We start from the raw sequence: 27,068 nt of genomic DNA on the forward strand, positions 1-27,068 counted from the left end.
GAAAAAGATTAACTTCTTTATATTAACCAATATTAATAATACTAATAACTATAATGTAAATTCATAAAATAAATAAAATAATTGCAATATGTGTGCAAAATGAGTGCACTTGAGCATTTAATAGCAGTTGGTTTCTCATAAATAGGAAAACATTAAACACCTATTTTTTCTTGAACTTGAAATTGTTCGCCGCGATTAAATCGATGTTTTTCTCTTCCGTTAACTTTTTTTCTTTAAACAAAGTATAAAAATTTCAACATTGAAACAACTTTCAAAAACTTTACTTTTTATTTCTCTTTTCAGATTTCAACAGATCAAATATGAAATAGATCCAGAATATTTATTCTCACCAATTAGGGGTGAAGGAAAAGCAGAACGTGCAGTTGTAGAAGAATTTTTTAAAGTTAATTATACACATCGTTTTAATGTTGCTAGAATTATAAGACCAGGTGAGTGTACAAAAAGTGTTAAAGACCGAAAAATGTGTCGATTGCAAAAAAAAATGTATAAATAAAGTTAATTACTGTTTTATTGCATCATTAACCGCACACACACACATAAGTACTTACGTTGACGATGATCGACGAGTTCATGTTTGTATTTGTTGATGGAAGTCTTGCAAAAGAGACTTTTTTGGTGCATGACTATAAAACGACTTGCTTGGAGCCAGTTGATGTACATAATAAATATGCAATAACTCGCATTTATGACATTTACGAGACTTTTATGAACTGTTGAGTTGAATATTTACGACTTTCTATCCTATTAGTTTTTGGCGCGAAATAAATATGAAAAATTTTTAAATGTCACGAAATGTCAGTTTGAAAATTTCCGTTAAAAATTGAGCATTTAATTTAAATTAAAAAAAAAAAGAGAAAAGTTTATGAGAGAGTTAAAAAATTTAAAAAAATTTTTAAAAAATTAAAAAATCAAAAATAAAAGAATTAAAATATATGAAAATTTAAAACGCCAAAAAAATTAAATTTAAAAAATAATAATAATTTTTTTAATAAATTCTAAAAATAAAAAAATTTTTAAAAATAAAAAACCTGAAAAAAAAATTAATTTAACTAAAAATTTAATTTTGAAATTTCAATTAAAATTTAAAAAAAATTATAAATAAAAATATATTTTTAAAAATCAAACAAAATTTAAAACGTCAAGAAAATTTAATTAAATTTAAAATTCAATTTTAAAAATTCGAAAAATAAATTAAAAAATTAAAATTAATAAAAATTTTTGAAAACGTCAAATAAATGTCAATTCAAAATTTTCCGTTAAAAATTCAAATTTTTAAATTTTAATCAATTTTCAATGAAAAAAATGTTCACACACCTTCTTCCTACTTACACGCTCGATTATGTTAACAAAAAATATTTAAATACGAATAAATAAATAAAAACAATGAATTTACAATCACTTTGTAACATTCTTTTACGCTCTTCAAACTGCCTATTTTAAATAATAATAATAAAAGTTTCTCTTTCATCATTTCACTGCACGCATTTTCAGGGGCATACACAAAAAGAGCGACAAACATGTTCTTTGCTAATTTTTATGAATACGCAAAGATACGCGAAAAAAGACGAAAGTAAGAAGACAAGGTAACATTGAGGTCGTTCAACTACATTCAAGCGAGATGATATCAAGTTTTATTTTTTTTTTATTTTTTCGAAAATGTGTGTCATCTATCCTGTTTTTTATTAACTGAAATTCTTTTGTGACATTTTCTATATTTTTTAATGACATTTGTCAACTTTCGTGTGTGCGGCGAGAGATGTTTCTCCATAAATGGTCTTTAAAGTGAAAGTCAACGAAATTTAACGAAATTCTTTCTTTTTTTCAGGCCGTTTTGGTCGCGTGATAATTGTGTCCAAGGACAGTGATAGTAATTTAATGAGGCGCGAAGTGTTCGAAGAGCTTCGTGAACTCGACGAGATCATCCAAAATACGACAGCTACCTATGACGGCGAAACGTTTACGTATCGCGATGCGTGTGCCAAATGGGAAGGCGAATGTTACTTCAACGACATTCTCAATCTCGATCAGATAATTGACGATGTCGAAAGCGGCGCCCTCAACTTGACGTGGCCCATAATGTTTAATCCCGTGACATGGGATGCTCATGCTTTTCCCGTCTATTTTGGCGGTACGGTTGTTTCGGAGGATAATATGATCATAAGTGTGCCGTCGTTGCAACTCGTGTATTTCGTGACGGTTGATACGAAGCGACAAGATGCTCGAGGCGCCGCATGGGAAGAAGCTTTTCTCGAAACGATGGGATTTTATGAGGATAATAACTTGTTTAAGCATATTTCTGTGGCGAGATTTGCATCGCAAACGTTGGATCATGAGTTGGAGAAGAACACAAAGAGTGTCGTGCCTTATTTTAGTTCGACTTTTGTGCTGATCACACTTTTCAGGTAAGAATTTTTTCTTTCATTTGCTATAAAAAGAGAAAATTTTGAAAGTCAAAAATTAAAAATGTCAAAAATTTTAATAAAAAACATAAATTTTGAATATTTTTGAGACTCAAAAGCCTTATTTTAGATAAAAAATTAAAACATAACCTCAAAATTTCTTAAAAATTACATTTTAGTAAGGTTTTTGACACATGTCAAATTTAAATGTCAAAATTCTTGAAAAAACTTTTCTTTTAAGTTATTTTATGTCATTTTTAGTTAAAATTTTTTAATCAGGAACTTTAAAATGTTCAAAAATTCAATTTTAACGATATTTTTGACAGATGTCACTTTGACAGTTGAAATTTTTTTTCAATAAAAACTTCTATTTTTGAAAATTTTTAAATCTAAATTTCGCATTTTAACAAAAATGCAACAAAATATATTCAAGAATTTAATTTTAAAATTTTTTTGACATGAAAAAATTTGACAGATGTCAAAATTTTGATCTAAATGTCATTTTTAGACGGTTTTGAGCTTCAAAAATTTATCAGATCAAAATTTTGACATCTGTCATCCTTTGACAATCAAAATTTCTATTTAAAACTCATAAAAATAAATTTTAATAAATTTTCAATTATTTTTCAGTATCATAACCTGCATGATGGGCGACGTTGTACGTTCAAAGCCATTTTTAGGACTCATGGGAAATGTTTCTGCTGTCATGGCAACTCTCGCTGGCTTTGGTCTCGCCATGTATTTAGGCATCGAATTCATCGGCATCAACTTGGCTGCTCCCTTTTTAATGATTGGTAAGCTGCAAAGATACAAAAAACGCCATTATTGATACACTTTCGCTCATTTGAGTTTATAATTTGTTTTCGCAGTTGTCTGTTTTTTGTACCAAAAATGCGATTTTATACGATACGCGATCCAAAATAGACACGCACGAATGTTTCTCAAGCGGATTTACGTCGTTTGGATGAAAAATTTGTCGGTTTGCTTTAGAGAAAAAAATATTTTTTTTATCAATGTCACGTTAAAAGGCGCTCTGATCAAATTTTTACAAAAAATCTCAAGGTTTTTATTTCAAAAGGTGTGAAAAAAAGTAATTTTCCATAAATTTTGCCTTTTTTGAGATATGGAGACGCCCTGTTAGACACTCCTTTTTACTTTTTCTCTTAAATTTTCATCACCAAAGCAAAAAATTTACCATTTTTTAACGCATTTGAGGCAATTACTCATAAAAATCAGTGTAAAGTGAAAAAATTAAAGCATGAACGCGTGATGTGAGACGAATTAATTGTTAAATAATTTTTTAAAAAATATCATTTCAACTTCGTTGATCCATTTTTTGGAAAGTCCCGTCATTTTTTGCCATTTTGTCGACAATTACTCCCTCATAACACCGAAAAAAGTTGTTTATTTTGGCAAATTCACGCGATATCGAGCATCAACCTTGACTTACATCTGCATATTTTTGTGGCAAATTTTGCTTGGCATGCAAAACAACGCGAAAACGCCGATATTTGTTTATAAAAATGTAATGCCAAGCGCATTAATATTGACAAAACCAACGTGAAATGAATCAATAATGCGAAATTTAACCTTATTAAAATTTTTTGTATTGTTATTACAACTCTTTTTTTTCGCAGGTATTGGAATCGATGACACGTTTGTGATGTTGGCGGCATGGCGACGAACTTCAGTGAAATTATCTGTGCCTGAGAGGATGGGACACATGATGAGTGAAGCGGCAGTTTCTATTACAATTACTTCGATTACGGATATGATTTCGTTCTGGATCGGCGTTGTGAGTCCTTTTCAGTCGGTGCGGATTTTCTGCACGTACAGCGGATTAGCGGTTGCTTTTACGTACGTTTGGCATATCACGTTCTTCGCGGGATGCATGGCAGTGTCGGGATATCGTGAGAAGAAGAATTTGCATGCGATTTTCCATTGCAAGATTTTGCCGGAATCCGTTGCGATTAAAGGTAAGTACAGAAATTTTAATTTTTGTGAGGGAATTTTTCAATGGAGACGACTTGTTTTTACTTGAAATTTCAATTTTTTACCTGACAAAGATGAAAATTCATTAAATTTCGTTTAAATTTTTAATAAAAAATTATTTTTCATACTTTCTGTTAAATAAAAGCTTATTAAATCGAACATTAAGAATTTAAATTTCAATGGAAATTCTTTTAATTTATTTTTTAAAAAATTATTTTAAAAATAAATGAAATAATTTTTAATTTTTTTTACGAAAGAATTTTTTTAAAAAATTATTTTTTTAGAAATTTTTTTAGAAAAAATCGAGGAAAAAATTATTTTTATTAATTTTTTAACAAAATTAATTTTTGTCATACGACTTTTTTCTTTAATTAAACATACGAATTTCAGAATAAATTTAGTATAAAAAAAATTCTGAAAAAGTTAAAAAAAATAATTTTTAAACATTTTTTAAAATTAATATATTTTGAATATAAAACTTCAAATTTTGAATTTCAATGGTCAAAATTTTTAAAAATTCTATTTAAAAAATATTTTTTAGATCAATTTTTACCTTAACGGAGGAAAATTCGAATTTTTAAAAAATAAATTTGACATTTCAAATCCAAAAATATCAAAAATTCAGACAGCAGGTTGTCGAACTCCCATGTTGACGACCTTTCTTTGTGCTGTTTCGCGATGCTGCTAATAGATATTAATGATTTCCATTCAGTTTTTTACTTCATCCGCTACATTTCGCTCATATATCATTTCTAATTTGCATATAAAAGCTTTCATTTAATGCAAACAACAACACTTTAAATTACTTTCCTCACATCGAAAATTTTCTTTTTCATTATTTCCTGTGCCCCTCTTTTTATTAACAAACAACGATTAAACTCTAATTTGAGTCTGCTAATCGAATTAAAAAGAGCAAAATTTAACGGAAATCCGACACTCTGACCAAAAAAACCACAAATTTCTCTAATTTTCAATTTTTTCTTCTTCTTTTTATGTAAGAAGTCGTTTTTTAATCACCTTTAATAGAAGCGATAATCTTTGAACAACAAAAAATAGCAAAAAATTGTTAATCAAACAGTTACAATGTACATTAACCATAACCATTATTTTTATTAATATATAATAAAAACTACTTACAAGCCGCTACTTCACTTTTTGCTCGTTCGTCGTCCATTCGATGAACGCATTTCACACATAACTGGTTCACTGCATTTTGCGTGTGTGTGTTTTGTACAATTTTATCGAAAAGGAAAGTAAATCATTCATTTGTTTGTGTTTACTTTTGCATTCGACTTGGATGTCAGTTCGATGTGATTTTATTGCAGTAGCTAACTAATGATGATTACTTTATTGTGAGAATTTGTCGAGAAATTACGAGAAAAGTGCAGTTGTGTCATTACTTAACTCGGTGGTTTTTCTCTCTTTTATTGCGTTTTTGCAATTAAATGACCTCAAGAAATTTAATTTTTTTTTGCTTTTCAAACGAATGCAAAAAATCATGTTTTAGACTCGTTTTTGTTGAAGTCCTCTAATCGGTCATTCACCATCATAGATTCGATTTTGTAGCGTTGGTGCATGAATGGTTGCTGTTTCGACATATACGATATTTGCGTCAACCACTTATTATTTTTCAATTTCTTGGTATTTAATAATAATAAAATAAAAAAAAATAAATAAATGATGTTGGTTGCGATTATTTATGCGATATTTACGGGTTTGGAGTTGAGTTAGATGAAAAGTTTTGATACGTTTTTTGCTGATTTGAAATGGAATTGGTTAAGGTTTAACAATGAAAGTGACGTAGTTTGAAGTGAATTTGGTAATATGTGACATAAAAATGTGTAGGAATTTCAGGGAATGAGTCATTTTTGGGAAAATTTGATTTTTGGTAATTTTTTTTAAAATAAATATTTGTACAAGGTGAAAAAAATATTAAATTTAAAAGAAAAAAAATTAGTACATATTTTTTTTAATTTTTTTTTAATTAATTAATTAATTAAATAAATAATTGAATAAAAATAATTTAAATTAAATTAAAAATACGAACTTAAATAAAGCTTTAAAAAATCAATTAAAAGAAAAATAAATTTTACAAATTTTGATAAATTTTTTTTTATAAATTATTTAAATATTATTTAACAATTTTTTTTATTATTAATTTTGAATTTTCAAATATTTAATTTTTAATAGGTATATATTAAATTAATAAAATTGATAAAAATCATTAATTTATTTAAAATAATTAATATTAATAATTTGAATAAATAAAATTCAATTAGTTATTCTTTCAAAAATTTATTAATTAAAATTTTTATTTTATTTTTTTTTTTTCAAATCATTTCAAAGAATAAAAATAAAATAATTTGAAAAAAATTTTAACTAATAAATTTTTGAAAGAATAACTAATTGAATTTTATTTATTTAATTTTTAATAAATTATTATTTTAAATATTTTAAATAAAAAAAAAATTAATTAAATTAAAATAATTAAATAAAAATTTAAAAAAATATTAATTAATTAAAAATCTAAAATAAAATTTAACTTAAAATAATTATATTAAATTAATTAATTAAATATTAAATGTCAAATTAAAGAATTAATATTTTATCAATTTTAGTATTTTTTTTAAATTTTAATTTTAAAAATTCATATTTAAAAAATTATTTATTTTCATAATTTTTTGTGAATATTTTTGAAATATTTGACACAATATTATTTATTTAAATTCATAAAGGTCAAATATTTATAATTTTTTTTTCAACAGTCAATTTTTTGCCATTTTTTCTTTTAATTTTTCAAACAAAAAAAAATATTAAAAAAGGTAAACTTAATAAAATTTAATAAAAAATAATAATAATTAAAAATTAATACACTTTTGACCCAAAACTTCATCTTGTCCTCATTTCCTCCTTGTTTTCACTGATTACTTAACTTCCTTCTTATTATCATCAAAAATTTTTAAAAATGAAAACAAAAACAAGAGAAAAAAAAATTAATTTGACCTGACATTGATTCACTCACGCACCCAATACCTGACCGTGATGCTTTCATCGTAACCCAGCAATCGATCGGATGTAGGACAAGCAAGTATAAATTTTAAATTTCACCGAAATTTTATGCTTCAGTCTGCTAAAATAAAAAAAAACCTAGCTGCCAAGACATGATAATAAAAATGGTCACATAATATTTCAAGTATTCAGGTTTTTTATTTTATTTTTTTTTCGTACCTATTTATTACTCCATTCGTTCAGCATGACGACAATATGGCAACAACACACACAGCGGCAAGCATTAAAAACGAAAACGAATTTAATCGAAATATTGACACACTTTTAAAAAAATACGAGAGAGAGAGAAAGAGAGACAACAATGCCAAAAATTAAGTCGGTGCGTGAGATGCTAAAAATTCAATTATCGGATTACCTTTGTTCGAAGGGATTTATGCCATTTACGGGGGCAATGCACTTGAACACTTGTTAAAAAATTCGTCAAACAGTGAGATATGAGGTCGCTTAACACTTTTTCAGTAGTAGAAGAAAAAATGTACAGTTACATTGTATAATTATCGTTACATCATAAGCTAAGACTTGTTGTATGTACGTTGAGCTCGTGCACTTTTTCGATACATGTGTCATAAAAACGTTTGACAAAAAGTAACAAAAAAACGTTTAACATTATTTTTATGCAAAAAAAAAAAAAATTTTTTTTTTACTAAAATTACGTAAGAAATTTTTTTTCTTAAAAAATCTTCCTAATTCTCCTTTTTTAATCAATAAAACGCAAAAAAAAAGTTGACAACCTGATTCCGATGGTCGATTCAGGTGAAAGTCTTCATTCAACGCAAATTAATTTCGCATCGAACAAAAATCATAAAATGATACAAAACATGTGTTTTTCATCAAAACATTCATTTTTCTGTGGATTGGACTTGGAATGCGCGAAACGAAAAGAAAAGTTTTATGCAAATGAATTTATTTACTTACAGCGACTAAAAAGTTAATGTTATGGTAAAAAGACCTACTTTTGATGACAACGCTTCATTCACTGCTCATTAATGCAAATAAGGCAAATAAGTAAATTATGTTATTATTATATCTTAAGTAATCAGTAGAGGAGAACATACAAAAAAAAATAGTTATAAATAAATATCATTCACAAAGTGCGTCACGCGGAGTGTGTGGAATGAGCCATATCAAATATTTAAGTTAATTGAACAATCAGTCGAGTAGAGATAAATATATGTAGATATGAGTAGAGGTTAGAAATGCGAGATTTTATTTAAATTTAAAGCATAAATTGGGCATTTTGAGGTGCAAAATGGATCGTTACAAGAGTTCAATGTAATTATTTTTTCTAATTATGAGATTAAATAAATATGATTCAATAAAAATTATTATTTTTTAATTTTTTTTTTATTTACTTTTTGTATTTTTTATTGATTTTATTTCAAACTATTTAAAAAATTATGCCTCATTTTTTTTTTAATTTTTTAATGCAATTTTTATACTTTATTTAATTATTTTATTTGTTTATAAATTTATTTTATTAATTTTTACATTTCTATTTTTATTTAAAAATTTTTTATTTTTAAAAATTAAAAAAAATGAAATTAAAAATTCAATTAAATAAAAATTTTGTTTTTGAAAAAATTATGATGTTTTTAATTTTTTTATTTTTTTTATTTATTTTATTTTTTTTTTATTTTTTTTATTTAATTTATTTTTTTATTTAAAAAATATTTTCTTTTTATATTTTTAATCTGAAGGTTAAAAATTTATTTTTTTTTTTTTGAGTTTCAACAATATTAAAAATCATAAAAAAATTAAATTAAAACAACTTTTCCTTTACTTCAAATCTAAATTTATTCGACACCCTTGACTTTTATCTCGCTCGTCCTTCACTTCTTTCGAACAAAACTTTGACCCTCTCCACTTTTCACTTAATCTTTTAATATTTGACACTCATCGCAATCATAAAAATAAAATATAATCAACAGCAGAACATTCCGAGCGTTCAGAAATAAAAAAAACGCAAAGTATATCAAGAAGCTGCTTGTTGTTTAATCGAAAACAATTGGCTGCTTCCTGGTCAGCAATCATAAATTTTTTTCTCCGCTCGCGTTCAAATGTGTGAATGAACGGCGATAATCACATTTATGATAAATATTTATAATAAAGGAATTTGTGTGAATTTGAGTGGGCTTAATTTAGCCAAATTATCCACAAATTATCATATAATGAATCACTTCGACTTTGAAAACGAAAAAAAATTAAAATTTGATAATCAATTTTGTAAAGTTTGTTACATGAACCAAAAATCTTTCTTTTTTTGTGATTTAATTTTTTTTTTTTTTTTTTTTTTTTTGATTGTGTAACAATTACAACCCGCGAAATATTTTCGTTCGCGCAAATAAAAAAATGTGACGTTTTGGCGCATGTATGTGTAAAATTCATAAAAAAAAAGTAAACACGAGAATGACCGACTTTAAAATCGCCGAACATTTTACTCTCGATAAGAGGGTGAACTCTTACATAATTTTTTTTTCGCCGCATTGTAATGAGCGTAAAGTGAATGTTTTTCAAAATACTTTTTATGCTTTTAAAGGAGAGTCGATGAGACCTTTTCATATCGCGTTAATCAGCGTCGCGTCGTTATTAGAAAAGAGACATGCAACTCGAGACGTTTATTTCCTTTTTGCATGAATCATTAATTTATTTGTTTGCACTGAGAAATTTCGACATGCAAGTCTCGTAAAAAAAAATGTTGACTAAGAGAGTCATCAATTGAATTTCTGCGAATTTTGCAAACAAAAAATATGACTTTTTGCACTTAAATTGTACTCCTTTTAAGACTTGTTTGAAGAAAATGGTCGAAATTTGATATATTTCATGAGAATTTTTATTAAAGTTGAAGTGTTTTACTTATTTGTTGACATTTAAATTATTAATTTAATTTAATTAAAAAAAAAATTATTAAAAATAATAATTTTATATAAAAAAAAATAATATTTAAATTCTTCTTTATATATATTTTTTTTAATTTTTAATATATTTTTTTAATTATTTTAAAATAAAATTTTATTTTTATAAATTATAATTTGAATTAATTAATTATTTATTTTAAATTTTTAAAATATTTTATTTTAATTAAATTTTATTAAATAAAAAATTAAAATTTTTAAAAATTTAATATTTTATTAAAAGAAAAAAATAACATTTTTATTAAATTTATTAAATAGTTTTTATTTTTTTTTTCTAAATCACAAAAAAGTTAATTCGCAAAATATTTTATTGATATGTGACTATCTAATTCCCAAAAAGCTCATTAATCAGTTTTTTTACTAAAAATTACATAAAACCATCAAACATATTTCCAACGTTGTATCATGTCAACACGAGCTTCCCTATTAAAATAAAAATAAATTAAGAAAATGATTAATGCAATAAAATAAAACATTTCTTCGCCGTTGATGATTATTATTGTTGTTGTTGTTTATTGAAAAGATGATGTCTGCCGATGAGAGAAAGCACTACTAATAAACAGCCATAAACACGGTGAATGTCTTTTGTTGATTGTTTTCGACTGTTTTTGTCAATCTTCTTCTTCTTTTGTACGAATTCAAATTCGATGTTGCAAAAAAAAATAATTTTTACATTTTTTAAGTTCCGTTTCTCGAAATTTTTTTATGGATATTGATTCGATGACGACGGAATTACTTCCCACAAATCCTTTAAAGTGTAACCGTCTTTTAATTTTTCCATCGCGAATCCTAATTCTTTGCAGAAAAAGACATCGCGACGTTTGTTGGCAGTTCCTGAGCCTTCTGCTAAATACGCTGTGAATTTACTGTTTATTGCTGTTTCTTTTGTGTCGATTTCTTCAAAGTCAGATGCTGAAAATGTGTCTTCTTTTGTTTCGTTCTAAAAAGAAATTTAGAAAAAAAATTAGAAATTTTATTAAAAAAAATATATTTTAAAATAGAATGAAAAATAAAATTGGAAAAAAAATTAAAATTTATTTTTAAAATATTAAAACTTATTTTTTAAAAATTAAATAAATCTCCTACTTTTAATACAACATTAAAAATAATTAAAAAAAAATTAATTACCTTAAAAAATTAATATTTTCAATTTTAAAAAAAAATTTAAAAATATTTTTTATAAAAAATTAATTTGAAAAAATTATTTCAAAAAAATTAAAAATATTAAAATTAATAATTAAAAAAAAAATAACAATGATTAAAAAAAAATAAAAATTATTAAAAAAAATAAAAATTAATTTCAAAAAATTAAAAATTATTTTTAACAAATTAATTTTAAAAAATTACTTTTTGTTTTTGTTCATAAAAAACGCCAAAAATCGGTGCTTCGCTATAAATACTGTACAAAGAACTCAATTCCTTAAAAACTTCCGTCAATTTTTCCGGAGGATCAATTCGAAATCCCAACACATAAGACCCTCCTGAATCTGTCGTTTGTATCACAAGCGCTGGTCCATACTTCGATTCCCGAATTTTTATCTAAAAACAAGAAAAAAAATCTTAAAAAAAATTTTCAAAAAAATTTTGAATAAAATTACATTTGAAACCTGCATATAAGGCAACGAAATATTAAAACTCTCATTCATGTCGGCAAACCAAACAATTCGAATGTTACTGATGGCAAAAGTTCCCAAATTTCCCTGATCACTCGACAAATTATAAACGCCAGCAATTGAATTAAAGACTTGTTCTTGTGGCAAAACGAGCAATTGCCCATTTTGGATGATCGCGCCACGCAGTTTTAGCTCTCGATACAACGGCGATGCCTGATACAAGCGATAAACATCGAATACGGTACCGAAATTCTGACGACTTGTGAGTGTGAGATTCGTAAAAATAAATTCAAAACGGGAATTGTTGTTGACAGTTAGGATGTAAAGTGCTTGAGTTGTCCCACGAAGGCGAGAAACGACGGTTTTTGTGTTCATCGTGCTGATATTTGAGTATCCAATGGCTATTTTTATGAAAAAAAAATTTAAAAAAAAATTAATTTGACGAAATTTTGATGATAATTGAAGAAAACTTACTCAAAGTGAACCGAGAATTGTTGATGGCGTACCATATGAGCCTGATATTAGTCACTAACAAGCGTCCCCGATCTCCAGGATTACCTTTTGTGTCTTCGATATGATCGAGAATTTCATAAATTTTTTCTCCGCCACGGATTTTTTTGTGTCTGAAAAAGTTTTTTTCTTAAAAATTTAATTTTTTACGAATTTTATGATAAATTTACACATTTGGAATGTCAAATTTAACTTCCCGATCCTCCCAAACTCCCTCTTTTTCGCTCATTTTTTTGATTTTTTATTAAATTTGAATAATATTCACTTAAAAAATGAAAATAAATCACAATTTACTTTGTTAGTTGTAACAAAAATTGCTTGGCAACGAATTTACATGAAATAAGGCGTCGCCTTATTTTCAAAAATATTATTTTTATCCCACGTGTACTTAAATTTACACATTTTACTTCCGAATAGTTGCAAATAATTGCAGTTTAACACGTTTTAATTCTAAATTTTGTAAAAATTATTCATTTTTTGCATGTTTCATCAACAAGTCTCCATTGTTTTTTTTCTCGTAAACAAAGAAAACCGCACGCGAACGCGTTTTTTCATTAAAAAAATATTAAACAATGTCCATTCTTTTCTTTCTTTTCCTTCAAAACAGAGAAACGTTCATGGTTTTATCGCAAATTCTGGACCGGAGGCATCAACAAAGACGATCCAGACAATCCGATTGACAACAAAGAGCACATGTTGATGGCCTTTTTCAAGGATTATGTCGCGAGTTTCCTGAACAAAGGATGGGTAAAGGCGTTAGTCATCCTCATTTTTGGCGCTTATCTTGCGGGAGCATGTTACGGCTTAACGAACATCAAAGAAGGCTTGGAACGGAGAAAATTATCGAAAGATGGATCGTATTCGATTGAATTTTTTGACAGAGAGGATTTGTATTATCGCGAGTTTCCGTATCGAATTCAGGTGAGTTTTGAAAAAAAAAATTAAATTATTTTTTTTAAATATTTTTTTTTTCAAGGTCGTTGTTGCTGGCGATTATAATTACTCTGATCCGATAACGCAAATGCAAATCGAGACGGTCATGCAAAAACTTGAAAATACATCTTATGTTACTTCGCCTTTGTATTCGGAATCGTGGCTCAGATCTTTCATCTCGTACGTCGAACGGAATAATGATTATTTGAATCTTACGTTGGAGACAGAACAGGATTTTATTGATGCCCTGAAAGAGGTAAATTTTATTTAATTTTTAAATTAATTTTTTTTTATTAACCATTAAATTTATGAATTTAAATATTTTTTCATTAATTTCTCATTTTTTTAAATTATTTAAAATTATTTTTAAAAATAAATATTTTTCTTGATTTTTTATCTTAACTTTTTTGAAATAATTTTTTTCTTTATTTTGAAATATTTAAAAAAAATAGATCTTCATTATATTAAAAATTTATTACATTTAATTTTCTTTAAAAAAATAATTAGAAAATTAATTAGGTATTTAAAATTTTTTCCAATTTTTAAACTAAAAATTAAATTAAAATTTATTTTTAAATAATATTAACAAAAATAATTAATTAAAATATTAAATTTAATTTTTTAAATAATTTTTTATTTTTAATTTTAACTAAAATTCAAATATTATTTAATTAAATTAATATGATAAAAATAAAAAATAAAAATAAAATGGAAAAAATGATTCAATTGAAAAAAAAAGTATACAAAAAAAATTTAAAAAATTCTGAATAATTTAATTTAAAAAAAAATTTAATGTTTGATTTAAAAATAAAATAAAATATTATTTTTTTTTTTGATTTTAAATTTCTTTCAAACTCCAAAAATAATTTTAAACTCATTAAAAATAATTTATTTTATTTATTTTTGATTATGTAATTTTAATTGAAATTAATAAAAAAATTTTTTTAAATTAAAAAAAAAATTAAAATAAAATAAATTTAAATATTTAATCGGACCTTTTAAAAAATAAATTAATTAAAATTAAATAAATTAATTGAAAATAATTTTTGAAAAATTAAAAAAAAACAAATTAAATATTGAATTTTAATATTTTTTATTTAAATTTTATATTTTTTTTTTTTAAATATTTTTTTAAATAAATTTTTAAAAAATTACCTTTATCCTTTTTACAGTTATGGCTCTTCCCCGCCAACCCATTCTCCCTCGATGTCAAGTTCAACGACGAAGGCACCAAAATTCTCGCTTCCCGTTTCATGGTACAAGTAATCAACATCACCGACACGAATCACGAGAAGGAAATGTTGCACGATCTGCGCGCCATTTGCAAAGAAGCTCCCATCAACGTGACAATTTTCAACCCGTATTTCGTCTTTTTCGATCAATTCGAACTCGTGCGTCCCACGGCACTTCAAGCGATGATTATCGGCGCCATTATCATGATGATCATCTCGTTCATCTTCATTCCGAACTTTTTGTGCTCCCTATGGGTCGCCTTTAGCATCGTGTCGATCGAACTCGGCGTTGCCGGTTACATGTCACTTTGGGACGTGAATTTGGACTCGATTTCCATGATAAATCTCATCATGTGCATCGGATTTTCCGTAGATTTCACCGCACACATTTGCTATACTTACATGTCGTCGAAAGCGAAGACTTCCGATGAGCGGGTTCGAGAAGCGCTTTATTCGCTGGGTTTGCCGATCGTTCAGGGATCTTGCAGTACGTTGTTGGGATGCGTGGCATTGATTATCGCACAAAGTTACATCTTCCTCGTTTTCTTCAAGATGATATTTTTGGTGATTTTCTTCGGAGCGATGCACGGATTGTTCTTGTTGCCGGTCCTGTTGTCGCTTTTTGATCCGTCAAGTGCTCCGAATGACGACGACGACGAAAAAGACTCGAAATTGTCGGTGCTCGAGAAAAATCATCCGTTCTACTTGCCTCATCCAACACTCGCTTTGACGAATTACGGCAGCAAAACGTTCCTCAATGCGCCCTACAAGACATATTTGGAGGAAAAAGACCTCGGATTGGGCACTTCGGGCGAAGATTCGAGCGAATCAAGTAGCAGCAAATCCCAACGACGTCAAGCGCTTGAAGATGAAAACACGCGTCGTCGTTACCAAGAAGGATGGCGTCGTTCGTCGTCGCACAATCTCAGCAGTTCGGGCGGCGGCACAGGAAATTTTCAGCCAATTCTCGATTTGTACGGATACGAAAGCGAACGCATGTGGAAGAGCAAACGTTTTGTTTACGATGCGGAGCAAGAAAGACAAAAATCACAAAGGAACACGTATCGGCGACAAAGTGACGACTCGAATTTAACGTGCGATGATTCGCCGACGGCACCCACAAAATACTTTTATGAGCATGATCGGCGAAAAAAATCGTCGCACGACAGCGATGAACGCCCGCGACGCAAACACACGGAAGGCGGCTTGTACAAACAGAATCCGCATCGAACGAATTCGCAACATAATCTTTACAGAGCGCAGCAACGATCGTCATCGCAGCAAAATTTGCATCAACTCAAGCACATGGGCGACATCCGATTCGATTGAAATTAGAAAATAGTTTAGGTTGTTTTAAATGAAAATCAATAGTTTTGGTTTATTTAAGAATTTTGACAATCAATTAAATAATTAAAAAAAATTAAAAAAAAAAATTAAAAGTATTTTTAAAAATAAAAATAATTTTTAAAAAAATTTTTGAACAGAAAAAAAATTTAAAAATATTTTTGTTTTTACTTTTTCATATAAATTTGTCAACAAAAATTTTTTAAATATTTTTTTTTATCAAATTTTTATTTTTTAAATAATTTTTTTCCTGAATTTTCACATTTGTTTGATTTTTTTAATTATTTTTTTTTGTTCAAAAATTCATTTTAATTAAAAGTGTAGAAAAAATTTATGGAAGAATTTTTTTTAAATAATTTTGATAACATTTAAAAAATAAAAAATATATATTTAATTTTTCAAAAATTTAATATTTTTTATTTAACATACATTTTAATGAAAAAGCTAAATAGAAAAAAAAATGCAAAAAAATTCATTTTAGTAATTTTTATTAAAATTTCAATTTAATAATTTTTTTAAATTTTTTTTTTTAAAGAAAATTTAAATAAAACTCTTGATTTTCATTTAAAACATCCCACAAATAAATTAAAAATTTAAATGCCTTCCAGAAAAAAATGAAAAAAATTCAATGCATCTATTTTAGAGACTAAGATTTTTTTTATAAATAAAAAAAATAATAAAATAAAATTTAATTATTAAGACGTGAAATGACAACCAACTAAATCATAAGTAAATTATATTTTATTTTAATCTCTGAAGAATTGAAAAAAAAAGTCATAAAAACTCATAAAGTGCTCAATTACGATATTTACGAAAATTTTTCACTTTTTCTTGCTGTTAGTTTTAAGAATAAAAAAAATATTTTTAAGGAAAAAATGTGTAAAAAGTATAATTAAAAAAATATTTTTTTAAAAAAATAAATAAAAATAAAATTTTAAATAATTATTACTCATTAGGTTTAAAAATTTAAAATGACTTTCGTAAATAATTTTAAAAAAAGTCATTTTCAGGTTAAAAAAAGGCAATTGATTTGTAAAAAAAGACGAAAATAAAATAAAATTTAATAAAATTAATTGAATTTTTTATTTCCATCGAGATTTCCATTTAATTTTTTAAAATTTTATTTCTCCATGGATGTAAAACTCGGATATTTTTCAACGGTTCGAGAAGTTTTTGAGCTTCTTCATCGCCGGGACTTATTTTAAGAATCATTTTTAACGTAAGTTTTGCTAGACATTTTTCATTATTAGCGAGGCAATATTTCGCGCGATATCGCAAAGCAAATAAATCTTTGGGATTTTTCGACAAAAAATTCGAACATAAGTTTTTTCCTGTGTAAAAGTCCTTCAAAAAATAATTTGCTTCAATTTTTGCTCTCATAAATTCATCCGATATGTTTTCTGGCAAAGATAAATTTTCCGTTTCAATTTTTTTGATAATTTTTAAAACATACAAATATGCTTTTGCTTCGCGAAATTTTTTATATTGTTCCAAATCTTGTTCAAATCCGGGTTTATTGCGAATTTTATCGATATCAGCTTTCAGCGCTTTGACATCTGAGTCTTCTCCTTTTGCATTAGGCAAAAATGAGTTCAAATCTTGTTCAGCTTGGTCAATTTTGTCGAGTTTGAAGAAACAATTAGCTCTTAATTTCCAAATTTCTTGATGGTCACCCATTAATGAAGCAGCTTTGTCTAAATCTTCGAGCGATTTTTCATGTTGATGCATGAAAAAATTACAAGTTGCTCTTTTGAGATAAGTTTCTCCAACCAAGTTTTTGTTTTTTTCCTTTAAATCTTGGATATTTTTCTCATCTTTCAAGAAAAAATCAATTTTTTCCATTTCTAATAAATTTTGACCGAATTCTTTTGATTTTCCACAAGTTGCTAATGTTGCTTCGATGGCGTTTTCGTACTCTTCTTTACTGAAATGATGATTTGTAGTCGATTCCAAGACTTTTAAAGCTTTTTCCCGTTCTGCTTTTTCGATTATGTTGGAGCAAATATCGTCTAAATTTTCTTGTTTTTCAATTATTTCATCTTTTGTTGGATTTTTTGTAGATTTGAGCCATTGGAGGGTACTTTCACACAATTTCTTGACTTGATTTTTATCATTTTCAGACAAAATTTCAACAAATTTCTCAGAATTTATCGCATTTTTGTACTTGTTGCAATTGTTTTCGAGCGCTTCAATGATTTTTTGTTTCCAAAATTCGTATAATTTGTTCTTTTGAGGGATTTTATGTTCGACAAAAATATTTGAAATTTCATCTAAAATTTTTTGTTCAGCAATTAAATCACTTTCCATGCGAATCAACATGTTTTCCAAGTATTTTGATGTTTTTTCACACAAATGTTTTATTAAATTTCTTTGTTTGTCTGCCAAACCGTTACAATTCTCCACTTTTTGCATGTATTTGTGACATTGCGTATCCAATGATTCATAAAGTTGAAGTAAATTTTCAAGTTTTTCGCAATTTTTTGTTGTGTTAGGCTCGAAACTAGCTTTTGGAATTGTTCCTTCTTTCATATTTTGACGTGCATTTGCGATAATTTCGAAACAAATTTCATCCAAATTCTCACGTTTTGTTATAATTTCTTCTTTATCTGGATTTTTTGCTGTTTTTATCCACTCGAGTGTAGTTTCACATGTTTTTTTAATTTTAATTTTTTCTTTTAATGACAAAAAATTACAAAGTTCTTCGGAATTTGCGTCGTTAATGTACTTGTGACAATATTTTTCCAAAGATTTTAGAAAATTTTGGATTTTGTCGGCGTTCGTCATCGTATATATTTGTTTTTTTTTGCTTTAGTCGAACAAAGACTGACGACGATTTGAAGTCTTGCAAACTCATCAGATTTTTTTAATCGATTGGCGTTTTCCATTAATAATAAAAATATTATTTTTTTAAATTTAAATTCATATAAAATTATAAAAAAAATAAATTAAATTAAATAAATAAAATTAAATATTTAAAAAATAAATAATTTATTTTAAAGAAATTAATAATAATAAATTTAATTATTTAAAGTTTTTTTTATGAAATTTGCCATAAAAAAATTATTTTAATTTTAATTGATGTTTTATTTTTATTTAAACTCATCATTAATTAATTTATTGAATATTTTTATCATATTTTTATTTTTTAATTTTTTTACAATATAAAATATATTTTTTAAAATAAATTATTAAATTAATTAATTTAATTTTTTGTTCACATTAATTTCCTTTAATTTAATTAGTTTATTTTTTTTTTATTTATTTAAATTAATTTTTTTTTCAGTAATTTTTTTTTTATTTTATTTTTTTTAATAATTTTTTTCTTTTTAATTTGATTATTAATTTTCTTTAATTTAATAATTTTATTTTTTAATTTATTTAAATATATTTTAATTTTTTTCAATATTTTCAAATATTTTTTTTTATGTTTTTTTTTAAGTTTTTATTCACAATTATTTCTAATATTTAATAATCTTTAATTTTTTTATTAATTTCTTATTTATTTATTTAATTATTTTATTTTATTAGCTATCTCGTCATCAACCATGAACAACCGCTTCAAATACGCAACTTTGCAATTCTTATCAACAAAAACTCTACCGTTTGTTTACATCATTAAACGGCGATAAACCGCACTTATGACTCAGTTGCGATAGAGAAGTCATCGTGAAAGGTTCTTCAAAAATTCAACTTTTTTCAATATTTCGCAACAAAATGTCGATACTGGGAATTGATTTTGGTGCAACAAAAATTGTCGCAGCTTATTTTGATGCAAAAACGCAAAAATCTGAGATAATTTTGGACAACGAGGAAAATCGAAGTACCGCATGCTGTTTGGCATTCACAAAAACTGAGAGACTTTTCTCCAAAGCGGCTGAATATCAAGCAGTGAGCAATCCAGAAAATACGATTTTTGGAAGAGGTGAGTTAGAATTAAAAATAAAATATAAAATTCATTTTTTATGAATTTTTTTTAGATATCAAGCTGATAATTGGAAATGATTACAAAATCGAGACTTTTATCAAAAGCGATTTAAATCCCGATAATGAACGCGAATTAAAATTAACTTATCGCAATGAAGAGATAAAAATTTTCCCGGAACACATGATAGCGATGCTCTTATCGCGTTTACGTGAAAATGCTGAAAAACGATTGGGTCGAAATTTTTCCCAAGCTGTCGTTTCAGTGCCGGCGATGTTCAATGCCAAACAACGAAATGCCTTAAAAACTGCGTGTTCGGCAGCTGGATTGGAAGTTAAAGCGTTTCTGAATAATACGACGGCAGCTGCGATTCATTACGCGGTTGAACGAAAATTTTCCGGGTATTCGAGGAAAATTTTGATTTTTGATATGGGAGCGACGTCGTTCGAAGTTGGAGTCTTTGAAATTCGCAATAATTCGGTAACGACACTTGCTTGCGATGGAAGTTTGGAAATCGGAGGAGAAAATTTCGTTGATCGCTTGAAAAGTTATTTTTTGCAGCAAATGCGGGAAAATTACATGTTCATCGAACACGATAATGAAAAGCTGTCCCGCTTACATGACGCATGTGAAAAAGTCAAAACTGTTCTTTCAACGACGAATTTGGCAGATGTCAAGGTTGAAGCTTTCAACGACGGACAACCGTATGAATTTAAAATGTACCGAGACGAATTTGAGTACCTTTGCAAAGATTTATTTGAAAAAATTCATGAAATTGTGCATGAAACGACAAAAAATATCTGCGATATTGAGGAATTTATCGTCATCGGAGGCGGAGGAAGGATCCCAAAAGTCGAAGAAACACTAAAAAATGCTTTAAAAATTGATCATCTCTCAAAAGTTTTGAATCAAGACGAATCAGTAGCCAATGGAACTGCTTATTATGCAGCAAAATCGGATATTTTTTCAGTTCATGAAGTCACTGCAACGGAATTTTTAATTGAATCCGAAAAATCTAAAGTTGTAATTGCACGAAAAGGCAAAAAATTGCCCATTAGTCATGAAATCACGTTTAAGCATGGTGAAGATTCGTATCCTGAATTTAGAATTTATCAAGATTTTCATCATTTTGTGTCTATAGTGTCCTTCAACGAGTATTTGACTCTCAAAACTGATGTTGACTCCAACGGTTTAGTGAAAATAATTAAAAATGAAGGAAATGAAATATTAAATTTGCAGTCAATTCCATCCAATAAAGTTGAAAAAATGAAAAATTTGGATAAAAACTTTGAAAGTACCGAAAAACTTTACAAAACTTTACAAGTAAAGCTAAATGCGTTGGAAAGTAAGTGTTACAAGTACAAAAGGACGGTAGATTCGAAGGATTTGTTTGAAGTTTTAACCGAAAATGATAAATTTCGAGTCAAGGAATTGTGTGAAAACACTCTCGAATGGATAAAATACGCACAATATGCGACGAAAGATGATATAATTTCAAAACAAGAAGAATTAGATGAAATTTGCTTCAACCTTATTGAACAAGCACAAAAGAAACATGCTCAGAACGTTTTGGAAACATCAGCTAATCAATATTTCAGCAACAAAGACTTCGAAAGAGCAATTGATGCATACACTAAACTCATTGAGCAGTCAAAAGAAAATGATTTTCTCGTTCTTGCTTATCGCTGCAACCGTGGAAGAGCTTTGTATTATCTTAAAAGATGGGAAGAAGCAATTAAAGACTTTAATTTTTTGCTCGATCAGAGTTACAACAAAAGTAATTTGGAGGAATGTCGCTTTTATCGTGCCAAATGTTACTTCTTATTGGAAAATTTTGATGCTTCTCTGAAGGATCTCGACTATCTCTTAAGAGCAAACGATTTAAAGTCTGAGTTTAGAAACGGAATCTTAACACTAAAAGTAAAAGTTTTATTGGTAACTTATGGCAGATCAAAAGAATATGGTCAAAATTCATTAGAAATTTCAAAAATTGATGAATTGATGAACGATTATCCCTTTATGCAATATTTAAAGAAATCAAATAGAAATTTATTGGGAGAAATGTTTCTCAAAAGAGCAACTTGCAAATTTTCGGTGCATTTTCACGACAAAGCTCTTGAAGATTTGGAAAAAGCCGCTGACTATCTTGATAACCATGGAGAAATTTTCAAACTACGAGCTCAGTGTTTCTTTATCCTTGGCAAAATCGATCAGGCTGAACAAGAAATACAATCATGTTTGTTGGTAACTGATGAAGGCTCGGAGTTACGGTCAGACATTGTGATGTTAAGTGCAGAAATTGAAAAATCCCGTAAAGAACAGACTTTGAAACGTGAATTGAAAGAATTTGAAAGACTTCGCGCAGAAAATGCTTATGAAGATGTTGTAAAAATTATGAAAAAAATCAAAAATGAACATCGTCCATTACCGAAAAATATCAGAGATGAGTTTATGAGGGCAGAAATTGTAGCGAATTATCATCATTTTAAAAAAGCTCGAGAGGGAATCCAAGATTGTTCGTCTCTGTTGATTGATAATATGAAAGATTTGTTTGCTTTACGGTACCGTGCAAAATTTTATCTTGCTGATAAATGTAAATGGCAGGCAGAAAGGGATTTGAACAAAATTCTTTCAATAAATCCTGACGATCAAGAGGCAATAGAACTTCTAAATTCGTTAAAACAAAATGGATTTTGGAATAAAGTTTTGAAAATTATCAATTGGAATACTGACAATTCTGAGAAAAAAGTACAAAAGTAGGAAATAACAGATATAAAATATTTAAAAAAAATAATTAATTTGAATTTTCAGACAATTTCAAAGCAACGGAGACGAATTAGGTGCAAATAGCGACGATGAAGGTCCAAACTGCAACTCAAAAAAAGACACCGTAATTGATATTGGTGAAAGTGCTGAAGCGTCAAATGCCAATGTTACAAAGTAAGAATTTAAATCTCACTAAAAATAAATATTTTCATGACATTTTTTATTTTATTTTTTAGGCTTCGTAAAAAGTATGAAACTAACTTTTGAGTGAACGAGTTTTATTGTTCAGGTTTGTGTTTTATTTAGAAGTTATTTTTTTTTATTTTATTTTAATTTTTTTTATTAAATATGTCAAATCATAATTTTTGTTTTATTAATTCAATCTGAATTCTGGCATTATACATTAAAACATATTTTTCATGCAAAAATTTCAATATAAACATATTTTTTTTTAAATTATTCAAAATTATTATTTTTTTTTAATTTAATTTTTTTTTTATAAATTTCACTTCTATCCTAAAGCACAAACCTGAATTTAAAAAAAAATTCCAAAAAAAATTTGAATTTCAATTTTTTTTAAATTTAATTTTTATGTATTTATTTATTTTATTTTATTTTTAATTAAGGTCCTCAAACGAATCCTTAAATGAAGCATCATCAAATGGAAAATCGAGAAATCGTAAAAAGAAAACCTACCAACCTTATGAAGCGGAAAAAATTATTGGTATTCAAAAATATTCAAAAAAATAAACTTTTGTAAAGTAAAGTTTTGCATCAAAAGTATTGAAATAAAACTAAAATTAATACAATGTTCATCTAAAATTAATTTATTGCTTGAGATTTTGTTTTGTCTTTATTTGTTCATTAATTTGGAATGTATTTCATTAAATTTTACAAACATACAACTTTTGTGCTCCAATATTTTTTTTTCTTATAATTAATTCTAAATTGCCACTTTTACTAAATACTAAATTAATCTTAACAGAGCATTTTTTTTGCTCTTTTTGATCCCTAAGTTACATCTTAAAATTAGAAAAAATAAAAAATATTCAACTAAAAGCACCATTCCGCTTAAAAATATTCGATTTGTGTCACTTTTGAGCTTCGGAAACGATAAAAATGCATATTTAAATTTATTTTTCGTCGTAAAAACCTTAATTACTTGAATCCGAACTTTGATTTGAACGCGCTGAACGACTTGAAGCACGAAGTAAATGCAACGGGAACATTTTCAGCATCGACTGTTTCGTCATTTTTCGCTTCTGTGGATGGCGTTAAATCGCCTATGTAGAATTTTTTCATTAATTCACTAAAAATTTACAGATTTCAGTTAAAATTTAATGATTTTAGGGGAAAAAAATGGTAAAAATATTTACTCTGCCGCGCTCGAATGCCCAACATCCTCAAAATCTTGTGTTGCATCTTTGCCTGCTACTTCAAGTAGAACTTCTCGTCCGCCGGGATGCTATAAAAAAAGTCGTAATTTGTAATTTTTGTTCAACGAAACGTGTCAAAAGTGACTTACTTCTTCGAGAAATTTGGTGACGTCATAAACTTTGTCAACTTTTGTCGTCTTATCTCGCAAAATGATCCAAATGTCGTCTTTTTTGTTGTGTTCCTTGACCTCTGCCGCGTCAATTGTCTTCGTTTCTGTCGTGGATTTTGTCGGAGTTGTCGTCGCCGAAGTTTTCATCTCTGGTTCGGGCTGCTTTTTCTCCGTTTCTGACATTTTTCCGTGATTTTCTGAATAAAATTCGTGCGAAAAATATTTTTGTAAGCAAATAAATTCAAATTAACGACAAACAATTATTAACAAACTTTGCGGGTTGCTGTGGAAATTCGCTTGCGCAGTTTACAACTAAAAACTTTGTTTATCAATAAAAGATTTTTTGACGTTTTTGCTTTGTAGACGGAATGTTGACAAACAAAACTTGACGAAAAATTTTTTTTTTTGAGAAATTTTCGAATTTTTCATTAATTTTTAATAAAATTTTATTTTTTTAGTGAATTTTGTAACGGAAACATGCGTCACGTGACCGAATCCAAAGCAAAAAGGACACAAATCCCGTTAATTTCGTTAAAAGGACGTCAACGAAAGACCCACTTCGCATTCGAAAATTTTCAAAACAGTGTGGAACTGTCACTCGCCTCCCTTACATAAGATTTTTTTGTGTTTTTTGGCTAAACTTGAAATTGATGTGAGCCTTTTTCGGACTTTTTGCTGCTCGAGGTTCGTGATTCGCTCTTTTTATTTGATTTTTTTCAAGAATTTTGCCCATTTTTTCACAGATGATACGTAAAATGGCGTTTTCAAGCCCACTTTTGGCTGCAGCTGCTGTCGAAAGTCGCGCTGATGGCAAAAAAGACGAGAAAGGATACTTGCACACGTATCAAGGCAGTGCGAAACGGGATCCCGATGTGAAGCCCGTCATCATGAAACCATCGGAATTGCCACTTTACACTCCTGCAAATGCGGAAATGTGAGTTTTTTACCCTAAAAATTAAATTTAATTAAAAATTTTGATTGTTTACAGCAAATCTCATCATAAAACCGAGGAACGCAAACCGGCAGCTCACGTCGTTGCAATTGAAGACGGCTTTCGAACGATCCGCGAGTCAATTCAAGGCGTCACCGGAAGTATTTCCGATCAAAAGGGACAACTTTACGGATACATCGAGCATGCAAAGGACCAGACAAAGTGTAAATTAGTCACGAGATGCCTGAAAAAAAATTAAAATTCATAAAATTTTTTTTTTAGTTGTTCGTGATTACCTCAACGAAGAAGACAATTCGCTTCCAAGAGCGGGTGCTATTGCTGTCGGTGGTTTAGCTGGCATGATTTTCGGCTTGCGTGGCGGATTCTTCAAAAAGTTGATATACACTTCGATAGGTGCGGGCGGTATTGCGTCAATTTGCTATCCGAAAGAGGCGAAAGTTTATACGGAACAAGCGCTTGTCGAAGGGAAGAAATACGCGACTATTGGATTGAATTTCGTCTATGGAGGTAAATTTTTTTATTTTTTGATAAAATTTCATAAAAATTGAAAATTTTAATTTTTTTAGTGAAACCCGGAGATGCGAATCAGAAACAATTGCCACATATTCCAACAAATTTAGATGAACTCAAGAATTGTGTCTCAGATCTTGGCAAATCAGCTTACGACGCAGTATTTGGCGACAAGAAGAAATAAATTGACGAGAAAAGTTTTATTGAAATGTTACGATTGTGAAGTACTTGAGGCAGAAACAGTTTAAAAAAAGTCAACAAATAAAATAAATTATAAAAAAATTATATTTTTCTTATAAAAATGGAGAAATGTTTTCTAATTTTCAGGCTGGTTAAAAAAATTTTTAATTTTCAAAAAAAAAAAAATAATTTTCTTAAATTTATCTAATTTAATTAAATTATTTAAAAATTTAATAATTTATTTTTTTTTTTTTTGATAAAATATTTTTTTAAGAATTTTTATTTTAGACAAATTTATCATATTTTAGAATTTTCCTTAAATAAAAAAAAATTTTTTGAACATTTTTTTATTTTAAAATGTTTAAAAATCTTTTCTCAAAAATATAAAGAAATTGAAATAATAATTTTAATTTTTTAAAAAACTTTTGTATCTTCATTTGTAAATTTAATCTTTAAGGAAATTCATATTTTTTTAAACAATTTCTCAAAATGTATAAAATTAAAGAAAACATATTTCTAAAATTTCTCCAATTTTTAACTTGAAGAAATTTTTCGAATTCTTGAAAAATTTTAAAAATATATTTTTTAATTTCGTACATATTGAGAAATTGTTCAAAAAAATATTAATTTCCTTTAAAATTTAATTTTTTTTTAAATTAAATTTTTTTTTAATTTTTTTTTTTTTATTTAAAATTTACAATTTTTTTTTACAAAAAGCTTCTTTGAAAAATGAATAAAAATTTAAAATGATTTTAATTTTTGATAAAATTATTTGATTTAAAAAAAATTGAGAAACTTCTCAATATAACTCTCAATATAAAAATATTTAAGAAATTTTTCTCAAAAATTAAAAAAAAATTGAATAATTTTTTTTTTCTTTAATTTAAACTTTAAATTTAATTTTTAACTTGAAGAAATTTGTCAGAATTTTCAAAATATTTTTAAAAAATTTTGATTTTTTTTAGAAACATTTAATTAAATAATTAATTTCTTTTTCGAACAGTTTTAAAAAATTTCAGAATTTAAAAAAAAATTAAAATTTTTTAAAAATTCTAAATGAGACGAATAAAATTGATAAAAAAAAGTCCCATTGCACAACTCAAAATTCTTGATCATTTTTTAAAGAATTTAAAATGTGATTGGGTCTCTTTTTTGACAGCATCACTT

The 27,068-nt window shown here is 27.0% G+C and overlaps 5 protein-coding genes across 8 annotated transcripts in view; 3 read left to right on the top strand and 2 right to left on the bottom strand.

Annotated features, from left to right (window-relative positions):
* LOC134835708 (patched domain-containing protein 3) overlaps nucleotides 1-16,023 on the top strand; it is a 29,181-nt gene extending 13,158 nt beyond the window's left edge. The window contains exons 3-9 of the mRNA XM_063850637.1: nucleotides 304-449; nucleotides 1,847-2,423; nucleotides 3,051-3,214; nucleotides 4,058-4,396; nucleotides 13,124-13,437; nucleotides 13,493-13,705; nucleotides 14,622-16,023. Coding sequence (XP_063706707.1) covers nucleotides 304-449; nucleotides 1,847-2,423; nucleotides 3,051-3,214; nucleotides 4,058-4,396; nucleotides 13,124-13,437; nucleotides 13,493-13,705; nucleotides 14,622-16,010 — 3,142 coding nt within the window. The 3' untranslated portion in view covers nucleotides 16,011-16,023. The remainder of the gene's footprint in view (nucleotides 1-303; nucleotides 450-1,846; nucleotides 2,424-3,050; nucleotides 3,215-4,057; nucleotides 4,397-13,123; nucleotides 13,438-13,492; nucleotides 13,706-14,621) is intronic.
* Nucleotides 10,989-12,745, bottom strand: LOC134827359 (Bardet-Biedl syndrome 5 protein homolog). Its single transcript, XM_063839959.1, has 5 exons — nucleotides 12,687-12,745; nucleotides 12,481-12,629; nucleotides 11,992-12,407; nucleotides 11,741-11,932; nucleotides 10,989-11,333 (listed from the first exon to the last, which is right to left on the bottom strand). The coding sequence occupies exons 1-5, from the start codon at nucleotides 12,743-12,745 to the stop codon at nucleotides 11,097-11,099; spliced, it is 1,053 nt and encodes a 350-aa protein (XP_063696029.1). The 3' UTR covers nucleotides 10,989-11,096.
* Nucleotides 16,024-19,692: 3,669 nt separating the features above from the next.
* On the top strand, nucleotides 19,693-23,522 carry LOC134833728 (heat shock 70 kDa protein cognate 4-like). 4 transcript variants are annotated; one of them, XM_063848166.1, is made up of 5 exons: nucleotides 19,693-19,947; nucleotides 20,003-22,703; nucleotides 22,759-22,887; nucleotides 22,950-23,002; nucleotides 23,340-23,473. In XM_063848166.1, exons 1-4 carry the CDS (start codon nucleotides 19,740-19,742, stop codon nucleotides 22,978-22,980), a joined length of 3,069 nt encoding a protein of 1,022 aa, XP_063704236.1. In that variant the 5' UTR covers nucleotides 19,693-19,739; the 3' UTR covers nucleotides 22,981-23,002; nucleotides 23,340-23,473. The 4 variants fall into 4 exon arrangements, 2 of the variants coding, with proteins under 2 accessions (XP_063704236.1, XP_063704228.1); XR_010162131.1 differs by lacking the exon at nucleotides 22,950-23,002 and having other exon boundaries at nucleotides 20,003-22,695; nucleotides 23,340-23,443; XR_010162132.1 differs by lacking the exon at nucleotides 23,340-23,473 and having other exon boundaries at nucleotides 20,003-22,695; nucleotides 22,950-22,999.
* Nucleotides 23,523-23,629: 107 nt separating this feature from the next.
* On the bottom strand, nucleotides 23,630-24,664 carry LOC134838342 (cytochrome b5-like). Its single transcript, XM_063853852.1, has 4 exons — nucleotides 24,532-24,664; nucleotides 24,239-24,456; nucleotides 24,090-24,178; nucleotides 23,630-24,022 (listed from the first exon to the last, which is right to left on the bottom strand). Exons 2-4 carry the CDS (start codon nucleotides 24,440-24,442, stop codon nucleotides 23,872-23,874), a joined length of 444 nt encoding a protein of 147 aa, XP_063709922.1. The 5' UTR covers nucleotides 24,443-24,456; nucleotides 24,532-24,664; the 3' UTR covers nucleotides 23,630-23,871.
* A 184-nt stretch (nucleotides 24,665-24,848) lies between these two features.
* LOC134837004 (MICOS complex subunit MIC27) lies at nucleotides 24,849-26,065 on the top strand. Its single transcript, XM_063852309.1, has 5 exons — nucleotides 24,849-24,943; nucleotides 25,003-25,193; nucleotides 25,248-25,414; nucleotides 25,473-25,718; nucleotides 25,778-26,065. The coding sequence occupies exons 2-5, from the start codon at nucleotides 25,003-25,005 to the stop codon at nucleotides 25,903-25,905; spliced, it is 732 nt and encodes a 243-aa protein (XP_063708379.1). The 5' UTR covers nucleotides 24,849-24,943; the 3' UTR covers nucleotides 25,906-26,065.
* The last annotated feature ends 1,003 nt before the right edge of the window (nucleotides 26,066-27,068 follow it).

This window comes from Culicoides brevitarsis, chromosome 1, assembly GCF_036172545.1.
Source record: "Culicoides brevitarsis isolate CSIRO-B50_1 chromosome 1, AGI_CSIRO_Cbre_v1, whole genome shotgun sequence".
NCBI lineage: Eukaryota > Metazoa > Arthropoda > Insecta > Diptera > Ceratopogonidae > Culicoides > Culicoides brevitarsis.